General features: G+C 41.9%; 1 protein-coding gene across 1 annotated transcript; it reads right to left on the bottom strand.

Moving 5' to 3' along the window:
• Nucleotides 1-1,552: 1,552 nt before the first annotated feature.
• Nucleotides 1,553-10,777, bottom strand: LOC139644114 (protein enabled homolog). The gene is made up of 4 exons (XM_071519495.1): nt 10,652-10,777; nt 10,417-10,485; nt 4,753-4,848; nt 1,553-1,723 (listed from the first exon to the last, which is right to left on the bottom strand). The coding sequence occupies exons 1-4, from the start codon at nt 10,772-10,774 to the stop codon at nt 1,634-1,636; spliced, it is 378 nt and encodes a 125-aa protein (XP_071375596.1). The 5' UTR covers nt 10,775-10,777; the 3' UTR covers nt 1,553-1,633.
• Nucleotides 10,778-10,993: the final 216 nt, after the last annotated feature.

Genomic DNA, 10,993 nt, shown 5'->3' with positions numbered 1-10,993 from the left:
AGAGCAAACGCATTGTTGATTTTGTTATTTTCATAGGATTTGTTGACGATAAGAAATGTATTTAAAAACACCAGCTGTATCCTTTAACTGTGCAGCCCTATCCAGAACTTTAATACATTCCCAAAATTTGCGTCTCTGACTTCAAAAATGTTGACGAACCACTCTTAACACTTATCAGTATCTTCTGGCTTCAGATTAGTGTGTGTGTGTGTGTGTGTGTGTGTGTGTGTGTGTGGCTGCATGTGGTAAATAAAGTCTAATCTTAGAAAGAAATAATCACAAACAATTTGGGGGAATTTTCTTGGTTTTGCCATCAGCGGTGTTTGTGACAGAAAGTGAAACCACCTGGAGAACATCTGATGCTGCTGACACCACAGCCGGCCTCCAGCCTCCTGTGGTTTAGATTTGATAAGAGTTATAAAAGAGTCCATTTCTTTAAATGAATGGAAGCATTAATGAGACTAGAAAGCCCCTCCTGTGTTTGGGTTTCAGCGTCAGACACCCTGTGCAGTAATAAACTTTTATGTCTGCATCTACAAATATTGAAAAGTGAGGCTAATTGAAAATGTTGGATACCAATTTCGCCAGACTAATTTGGGTACCGTTTGTTTTAGAGACCCGCAAAATGTGGTTTCTCATCAAAGTTCTGGTTTTCAAAATGTGGTTTCTCATCAAAGTTCTGGTTTTCAACATCTGGGTTCTCATCAAAGTTCTGGTTTTCAAAATCTGGTTTCTGGTCCAAAGTTCTGGTTTTCAAAATCTCGTTTCTGGTAGAAGTTCTGGTTTTCAAAATCTCGTTTCTTGAAAACCAGAACTTTAAAGTTCTGGTTTTCAAAATCTGGTATTTGGTCAAAGTTCTGGTTTTGGATTAATTTACCTCATTGATGAACATCAGCAAAAAATGCGACCTTTATTGTTTGTTCCTACGGCAAAACTTCAAGTCAATTCATCAATTTCCGTCACTACTTGTCTCTTGTTCCTGGCATTTTGGCTATATTTAAGTCAAGAGCCTGTAGTGACCTCTTGTCAGTGGTAGTGTTTCTCCACATTAAGACTACATTTCCCATCAGCCCCGTTGTTTTCTGCCCCCCCTCCCCCTCCCCCTCCCTGAAGAGGATCAACATGTTGGAAGTGATTTCTCCATCTTCCTTTCCCTCCTTCCACCATCTGCTGCCAGAAACTCTTTCAGCTTTAGCTCCGTTTGCTCTGGAAGAACAGAACCTCTTCCTGTTTTGTGCCGTAAAGCGATCCGGCAGATTTCCCTCCAGATCCACCAGGTGGAGAAACAATGGAGGATGCAGAGAAGAGGCTGAGAGAGGCTGACAGGCTGACCACTGATGCTCTGGTTTGTTTACGGTAATTAAACTAAAGTCTCAAGATTAATGCAGTTATGATTTATTGATGTTAAAATGCTGCATAAAGCACCTTTAACATGAGAGTCGGTGTGTGTGAATCATGGTCTCCTGCCTCATATTGATTCCTCAACAGAGACAAATGAGACATAAATAATCAAATCTATATATTATAGCCAAAAACAAACATTACAACTGTGATGATCAGTATTTTGTGCTTTCACCAACATCAGATTTGTATCAGTGTGTGTTGGGTCCTCCCTCCTGGCCTCCTGCTGCGTCTACATCCTGGTGAGCAGCTGGTCCACCGTGAGGCAGGCGGCCTCGCCCTCCATCCCCGACTCCTCAACCAGCACCTTCCTCTGGAAGTCCTGCAGGAGGAGGAGAGGGGGAGGGAGGGAGGGAGGGAGGAAGGAGGGAAGCACAGAGACAGAGGGATTGGAGAGACTGTCCTCCCCCAAAAAACGACCCCATATGTCGTTTGTACAAGCAGCTTATTACCACCTATAGTTACTGTCAAGTTTCTCTGTCAACACTGAAATATCTCGGTCCAAAGTCAGGGTGTTGTGGTCTGGAAGGTGGATGGGTGAATACGTTTGTCTTCGATGTCGCGACTGGGATTCGATTCCCAGTGTTTCCAAAGGACAAACAACCATGAGTCACATTTTTATTTTTTTTAATTTAACCCTGACCAAACCATTTTCCTAACCTTAACCAAGTTGTTTTAGTTGCCTAACCATAACCATAACCCAAGTTGTTTCATTTGCCTAAACTTTACCATAACCATAACCCTAACCTTAACCAAACTTTTACTTATCTAAATTTAACCAAAGTGGTTTTAATTGCCTAAATTTAACCATTAACCAACCTTTGGGACGTAATTCAATTTGTGGTGGAGGAACATTTTCAGATTCGTCGAGGTCGTGTTCATTTCATGTATTTTTTGAGATCATGTTGGAAAAGCTCCTGTGGGTCGTATAGGAACAACCTATGTGGTCGTATGGGTTGGAGGACTACACAGCTATTTCAAAAACGCTTCATTGCCGTACTCATGAATTGCCCGAAACAGAATGAAAGCACTTTGTTTGGAATCAACAGAAGAAGAAGAACTGGGTAGTTAGCATGAGCAGCGATAGCCACCATGACAAGAGAAACTCAAACTGCATCAACAGAAAACCCAAGCTCCGCCCACACTGTTTGATTGACAGGTGATATGTGGGAAGAAACACCACAGTGATCAGAGGTGGTAGAAGTACACAAATTCCCTTCTCAAGTAAAAGTGCAAATACTCATTTAAAAATATACTCTGGTAGAAGCTGAAGTACCGTTTCAAATCCTTTACTCAAGTCAAAGTATAAAAGTACGTGGACTTAAATTTACTTAAAGTATAAAAGTAAAAGTCGTTCTCTAAGAAAGTCATTTCTAATGTTCTAAACTGGTTTTCTGTTGAGCGTTCCTCTGAATCCCAGATGAGAAAGAGTCTGCAGCTCAGATCAGGAACCTGAACCCCAGCAGCTGAATTCACTAACGTTAATTGTCTCTCTCTTGTTGCTTCTCTCTCTTGTTGCTTCTCTCTCTCTGTCCCTTTCCCTAATTTTTGGTGTCACTTTGCTGAACAAGCAGCCGATCACATCTGGCTCTTGATCAGCTGCTTCCGGGATGGAAGCTGTCTGCTGAAAATATATTTATATATTTTTTTTTTAGAAAATCAGTTGATGATTTCCCGAGAGTAACGAGTCTGTTTTGAAAATGTAGTGAGTAGAAAGTACAGATTATTCTTTTGAAATGTAGTGAGTAAAAGTAAAAAGTCTTCAGTGAGAGAAAAACTTGAGTAAAGTACAGATACTTGAAAATCTTACTTAAGTACAGTAATGAAGGATTTTTACTTTGTTACATCCCACCTCTGACAGTGATGAGCGCTTACCACAAAAAGACAAAAATTAAAAAAAATAATAACTCACTGCTTCCCACTTTAAAGTGAACCGTCCCCCTTTATCAGAGCCGCCGGTCGGACTTCAAAGCCGCCGCTCGCCTGAAAAGCGTCTGACAGAAAGCCTGTGATGGACGAGCTCGCACCGCGGCGCTCTGTAACTCGACGACGGCGTCCGGAGACCCCGAGCGTCTGGCGGGTCGCTCGTCTCCGGTGTTAAAAGGCTTTGAAACACTAGAGGCCTTGTGGCTGCCGGGTCTTGAATGTCAAACCTCTGACAGCTACAGTGGGTGCAGCGTGTCAGAAACGTCAAATTATCAGTGTTTGGTTTTATGTCGAGAGTGTATTTAACTCCTACAGCCGCTCTATGGCCAGGTTTTAGATTGTGGCGTGTGTGTGTGTGTGTGTGTGTGTGTGTGTGTGTGTGTAAGTCAGTAAATGTGTGTGTCCGTTCATACATTTCTGCACATGAAATTAGGTTTTTTTGTGTGTTTGTTTTTTAAGTATTTAGTGTTTTATTTAGTGTTACACCATCATGGGACACTAAAACTCCATTTAAAGTAATGACAAATACATTCATCCATACTCTGTTCAAAATGTCTGTTTCCCATAGACAACCAGTGTAGTGTTGATCAATTCTACAATCAATATGTAATCAATCAAACTGCATCATATCCATCAGATCAGAGGTGGATGAGGCTGACTGGATCAGAACAGATTTTTTTAATTAAAGGTCAAATATCAGCCCCATATATCAGTTTATCAGTCTGACATATATGAGAGGCTGTGTAGGACTTTGCTGTTCTCACACACACACACACACACACACACACACACACACACACACACACACACACACACACACACACACACACACACACACTGAGTAGTAAGAAGTAGCCCACTTGGCCTCCTAATAAAGTAAATAATAAAAAAAATAAATATGTAACACTCACTCATACACACATACTGCGTACCGCATTTATGTATGTTAACATAGAGGGGAGGGGAGAGGAGAGGAGACAAGGAGAGAGGAGAGGGGAGGGGAGAGGAGAGGAGAGAAGGAGGAGACAAGGAGAGGAGAGGAGGAGAGAAGACAAGGAGAGAGGAGACGAGGAGAGGAGAGGAGAGGAGAGAGCAGAGGAGACAAGGAGAGGGGAGAGGAGAGGAGACGAGGGGAGAGGAGAGGAGACAAGAGGAGACAAGGAGAGGAGACAAGGAGAGGAGGAGAAGAGAGGAGACAAGGAGAGGAGAGGAGACGAGGAGAGAGGAGAGGAGAGGAGGAGGTTATAAATTCTAGTATACTGTATGGGTGAAGTGTGTGTGTGTGTGTGTGTGTGTGTGTGTGTGTGTGTGTGTGTGTGTGTGTGTGTGTGTGTGTGTGTGTGTGTGTGTGTGTGTGTGTGTGTGTGTGTGTGTGTGTGTGTGTGTGTGTGTGTGTGTGTGTGTGTGTGTGTGTGTTGTCCTCACCCTGAACCTCCTGAGTCTTGTCAGTCTGTCTTGGAGACTCTTCTCCTGGCTGGAGGTCAGTTCTGCTACATGACTCTGCCACTGCTGCTGCTTCTCCTGCCACACACACACACACACACACACACACACACACACACACACACACACACACTGATGTTGAAAAACTCTACATGTTGCACCTTTAAGAATACAACGCTATGAGTTAACAGTGGTCCAATTTTAGGATTTTTGTTGACTGTACTTGGCAGCTGCTTGGTTAAAAAAAAAAGGATTTGACTAAAAAAAAAAAGATGAAATAAAAAAGAAAACACCCACAATCCTTCACTCTAAATCCCCTCTAATAGCCTAGGATTGTTTTTAAGGTTAAAAAGTTCCCTTGATACAATGATACAACAGTACAGGCATTCTGCCGGGGCTCCACCCCTGACCCGGAGGAGACGTGTGTGTGTGTGTGTGTGTGTGTGTGTGTGTGTGTGTGTGTGTGTGTGTGTATAAGTTAAATTGAATGTGTATAGGTGTATATTTCCTTTTGATTGCATGTGTGTGCTTGTCTGGCAGCTTTTCAGCAATTATCTGTGTTTCACTAGAGTGTGTATGTGCATTTATGTATATTGTGTGTGTGTGTGTGTGTGTGTGTGTGTGTGTATGTATGTATTTATATATGTAATGTGTGTGTGTGTGTGTGTGTGAGTGATGAAAGGAGCTAGGCCTGCCTGCTGTGTGTCCCTGACCTGAGACTGGACTCACTGTTGCTCTCTGGGATACAGTTTCCTGCTGTGTGTTTGTGTATGTGTGTGTGTGTTTGTGTGTGTATATATACACATGTGTGTGTATGTGAGAGGGAGATTTTTTAGGTGTGTGTGTGTGTGTGTGTGTGGGAGATTGATTTTAAATGGTTCAGATGGGATACATGTGAGAGGGCCGAGGCCAGCCGCTCTCAACGGACAACGCCTGTCATCAATTAACATTTCTTTCATGCTGTGTGTGTGTGTGTGTGTGTGTGTGTGTGTGTGTGTGTGTGTGTGTGTGTGTGTGTGTGTGTGTGTGTGTGTGTGTGTGTGTGTGTGTGTGTGTGTGTGTGTGTGTGTGTGTGGAGGCAGAGGAAGCCGATGTGAGGGAGGGAGACGTTTAGTTTAACGTCAGTCAGTTTTAAAGAGGAACACATAAGACTCGCTGACACATATGGAGTGAAGGTGAAAGCAGTTAAACCGTTACCTCCCCCCATTACATGCTCAGGACACACACACACACACACACACACACACACACACACACACACACACACACACACACACAGGCGAACAATCAGGACATTCTTTCCAGTGGGGAGCGGAAGCAGAGAAAGGCCTTGAGTCCAACATGTGGATATTCAGTCAGTCATTTTCTCTGTGGTTGCACACTTTGGACAAATTGCCTTAAATTGACAATCACTGACAAATTGACAAATTGCGTTAATGCTCGTTTTCTGTCTCTGGTCCAGTCACAATATTATCGTGGCAATTTGCCATCTGGCGAGTGAAAGTGGGCTCGTTGTCCGGGGGGGGCGGGGCAGCGCTGTGCTGTCCTGACCGCTACAGGGGGAACGCCTGTCAGGACGTCCCGGCTGAAGGGCGATGCCAACCAGCTGATGAGTTCACATGTTAATTCTGAGTCTAGTCTAGTCTGCTTTGTTTATATTTATGAAGCCCTGTATCACAGTCAAGTCAAAAAGGGCTTTACAGCAGTGATTCTCAACCTTTTTCATATCAAGGATTCTAATTTAGTCCACATTTAGAGCCACATTACGACCCCCATGTGATGAGATTTTGTCTCTCTGACCCAAATTTTGAGAATATTTTTATTGTCTGATATGATTTAGTCCAGAACTCCATGACTGTCTGTATTGTAGGTAGAGAGATAACAGAGAAACTATGATCAGAACAGTCATTCTTCTACCTTCTCTAATTGTGGTAACTTCTTGTAAATGAAATAATACTGAAGTTTAACAATTCATCAGTTTGCTGGGGACCCCCTGGAACCCCCCTCAAGGACCCCTGGTGGTCCCCGGACCCCACGTTGTGAACCACTGCTTTACAGTACAGTACAGTACAGTACTGTGGAAAAGTCTTAAGGCACCCTAGATTTTTTATATATATTTTGTCTTCGATGTTTGTTTTCTGCATTAGTTTGTCAGTAAACTGCTCTTTATACTACATTTTTGTTTATTTAGAAACTTTTCATTATTTTTGAAAGCGTCTTCACTTTACAGATTTTTTTTATTTTTTTTACATGTGCCAAAGACTTTGCATGCTATACATCATATACTACATCATATACATCATATACCATGCAACACACCTATGGGCAATTTAGAGTCTTCAGTCCACCTGACCTGCAGGTCTTTGGACAGTTCAGTCAGTGTCTGGAGAATCTGGAGAACAACTAACCCCCTGTATGGAAGCCCATTCCCACCACTCACTAAAGTAAAAAAAATGACTCATTCGTGAGTTTTTTTTCTTGCAATTGTGACTTTTTTCCCCTCAGAATTCTGACTTTATTTCTTCCACTTCTGACTTTGCTTCTCAGAATTCTGACTTTATATCTCACAATTCAGACTTTTTTTTTTTTTACAAGAGAAAAAGAATTCTGAGATATAAAGTCAGAATTCTGAGATAAAATGTCGGAATTCTGAGATATAAAGTCAGAATTCTGAGATATTAAAGTCAGAATTCTGAGATATTAAAGTCAGAATTCCGAGATATAAAGTCGGAATTCCGAGATATAAAGTCAGAATTCCGAGATATTAAAGTCAGAATTCTGAGATATTTAGGTCAGAATTCCGAGATATAAAGTCAGAATTCTGAGATATTAAAGTCAGAATTCCGAGATATAAAGTCGGAATTCTGAGATATAAAGTCAGAATTCCGAGATATAAAGTCAGAATTCTGAGATATTAAAGTCAGAATTCTGAGATATAAAGTCGGAATTCCGAGATATAAAGTCGGAATTCCGAGATATAAAGTCAGAATTCCGAGATATAAAGTCAGAATTCTGAGATATTAAAGTCAGAATTCTGAGAAATAAAGTCACAATTGAGTCTTTTATTTTATTGAGTGGCGGGAATGGGCTTCCATACCCATGTTACAACCATCTCCCCTAAATAAAAGTTCAGTGACACCAAAGTCTCACTTCTGTTTATTTCTGAGCCACAAATCTTTCCAGCGATGCCATTGGCTGCTAGAATGTAAACAACAATTTAAAAAATGTCGTTACAAAGTGACAATAATATAATTTGGATGGAGAGCTTGTGAAACTGTGATGGTCAAGAGTCTCATTAGTGATTACTACAGCAGAATAACATGGAGCTGATATCACCATTCATGTTCCTGACAGCAGAATGACATGGAGCTGATATCACCATTCATGTTCCTGACAGCAGAATAACATGGAGCTGATATCACCATTCATGTTCCTGACAGCAGAATAACATGGAGCTCATATCACCATTCATGTTCCTGACAGCAGAATAACATGGAGCTGATATCACCATTCATGTTCCTGACACAACAGACAGATTGCGATATATTGAATTTTGAGATATTGTCCCATCATTATCAATAACTTCCACAGTCAGCCATGTTTTGCTTTACTTTCATGCCAGCATTCGTTTTTTAAGAGTAGATTTCTTTTTTGAATTAAATCCTCCATATTCATATTTATGTCAGTTAATGTTCTGTTGTTTTTTATCACTTGTTTTTGTGTTTTATCACTCACAATAATCACAATAATCTAAACTTAAACTGAACTGGACTAAACAAAAACATGTCAGTTTAGCTTCCACAGCACATTCTGTGAAACCAGCAACCAAACTGAGAGAAACTCCTCTCTCTCCTCACTGCCTTTCTCCCAAAGAACTGAATTGGAAAATTGCATCAAAATGTACACTGCTGTTATTATGGGATGTTTTTTTCTGGGTAGTTTGGTCTAATTTGTTGTAATTTGGGTTAAGTTGTTGTGCAGTAGAACCTTGACACACACACACACACACGCACACACACACACGCAATCTGTTTGTGGAGTTATTCTGGCTTGGCCACGATGTTCCATGGTGTGTGTGTGTGTGTGTGTGTGTGTGTGTTTGTCTATATGAGAGTGAGTGAGATTGTGTCAGGAGTTATGCTAGTTCGGCAGGCGTCTCTGTGTGTGTGTGTGTGTGTGTGTGTGTGTTTGTCTATATGAGAGTGAGTGAGATTGTGTCAGGAGTTATGCTAGTTCGGCAGGCATCCAATGGTAACTCTGTGTGTGTGTGTGTGTGCTCATTTGGATGCATATCTATGTGTGTATTTGTGGCATAGGATATGCTTTTAAGTTGCAGGGTCTGTGTGTGTTTGTGTAAACTGTATGTGTGTGTGTGTGTGTGTGTGTGTGTGTGTGTGTGTGTGTGTGTGTGTGTGTGTGTGTGTGCGTGTGTCAGAGGTTAAGCCAGTTGAATGGAAAGTACATTCCACACTGAGGTGAGAGTGACAGGAGAGTTTCTGTCATCTAACAGTCCAAATGCTGTCATTTGCTTCCTGCCTGTTGCATGTTTGTTCGTGTGTGTGTGTGTGTGTGTGTGTGTGTGTGTGTGTGTGTGTGTGTACGCAGCGGAAACATTGACAGTAACAACAGCCCTCGTCCCTCGTTGACCTCACACACTCCTGTCAGAGACAAGGCGGCTGCTCCAAACACGCACAGCTGTGTGTGTGTGTGTGTGTGTGTGTGTTTGGATGAATGTGTGTAAGTCTATGTTCCTTTTTGAATGTGTTAACGCCAAGTGTGCGTTTCTCCTGCTATCAGCTGTGTGTGTGTGTGTGTGTGTGTGTGTGTGTGTGTCTATGTTTAGTCCTGGTAAGTGTGAGTTCAGAGCGGCTGATAAGCCTGGCAGTGTGTCTGTTATTTCCATGGAAGAGAGTCTGATAGATTTAGCTGGGAGCCTGATGGGAAATGATTCATCGATTCACACTGCTGCCTTCCTGTCTGATTTCCCGCCTGTCGTTTCCTCACTGATCCTCCCAGCCTGCACCCATCACATGTTGACATCTTAAAATGCAGATAACATGCTCTGTGCCACAGAAACTGAGAGAAATATGTTCCCCCAGCAGGAAAGGATAGATTTTTTCTCATATTTTTATACACTTTCATTCTTTTTTTTTTTACATTTTCAAGTGTTTGCTTCCTGAAGTTAGCTACCTGCTAACCGTTAGCTACCGGCTGAGTTTAGGCCACTAAAACATTTGAAGTTAAAAGTTAAAGTTAGGTTTTCGTTAAATAAGAAAAACTTAAGCTGAAAGTGAAAAACTTCCCTCCCAAGTAGAAAACCTGTTCTCATGAGCTGGGAATTGAACGCGGGTCGTTAGCTGTTAGCTAACGGTTAGCAGGTGGCTAACTTCACGAAGCAAACACTTTAAAATGTAAAAAAAAAGAGTGAAAGAGTATAAAAATATGAAAGAAGTTTTTATTTCATGAGCTTCTCTTGGAGTACTTCTGTTACTCTCACTTGAGTAAAGGAGTAAAACTGAACTGAAACAGAGGAAGTTCTTAAGTAAAATATTTCAGCAGCTTTTAACTCATCTGGGTGTCATGCAAGTGTGTGTGTGTGTGTGTGTGTGTGTGTGTGTGTGTGAGTGAGACAGAGTGTGTGTTCACCTTCTTGCTCTCCTCTATTTCTTGGAGTCTCTCCCTCTCCTGCTGCTCTCTCTCCAGTCGCCGGCGGACCTGAAACACACAAACACACACACACAAACACACACACACACACACACACACACACACACACACCGATAATGAAGGTGTTTGGGTTTCAGTGAGTCCAGTTTGAGGCTGGAGCTTTGTCATATTTCAGCCGTGGGTTGAAAAAGTTTAAAACATTTTTTGGACTTACCCTCTCCTCCCTTCTGTCCCTCCAGTCGTCCTCCAAAGCTCCGCCTCCTTCTGTCGTTCCTCTAGTCGTCTGCTCTGATATCCCCAGGAAAGAGTAGTCCTCCTCTTTACAGATCCCTCTCATGGACTAGACCGACACAGAAAGGGTCGTGAAGGTTATTTCCCAAACACGACCCAGCAGACACTTTGATATTATCTGTTCCAGTGTTGAAAGCTTTGTAAATAAAGCTCCAAAATGAAAGTTGAGATGACGTCTGTAGCTGCTGCCTGCATCGTTTGGTGAAATCAGGACTTAAATATCTCTCTGATGTCAGTTTTTTTTTACCATGCTCTAATATCATGT

Source organism: Centroberyx affinis, unplaced genomic scaffold, assembly GCF_046629955.1.
Source record: "Centroberyx affinis isolate AG114_WGS23_722 - 3 ecotype Tasmania unplaced genomic scaffold, CSIRO-AGI_Caff_v1 ptg000706l_1, whole genome shotgun sequence".
NCBI lineage: Eukaryota > Metazoa > Chordata > Actinopteri > Beryciformes > Berycidae > Centroberyx > Centroberyx affinis.
The sequence above is the reverse complement of the archived record's forward strand: the minus strand, read 5'-3'. Positions and strand labels throughout refer to the sequence as shown.

Excerpts from the sequence above, each read along its gene's own strand:
- LOC139644114 (XM_071519495.1), bottom strand. The coding sequence starts at position 10,774 with ATGAGAGGGATCTGTAAAGAGGAGGACTACTCTTTCCTGGGGATATCA. Across the intron at positions 10,486-10,651 it reads GGGACAGAAGGGAGGAGAGG|GTCCGCCGGCGACTGGAGAG; the intron begins GTAAGTCCAAAA and ends TGTGTGTTTCAG. Across the intron at positions 1,724-4,752 it reads CAAGACTCAGGAGGTTCAGG|GACTTCCAGAGGAAGGTGCT; the intron begins GTGAGGACAACA and ends CTCCTCCTGCAG.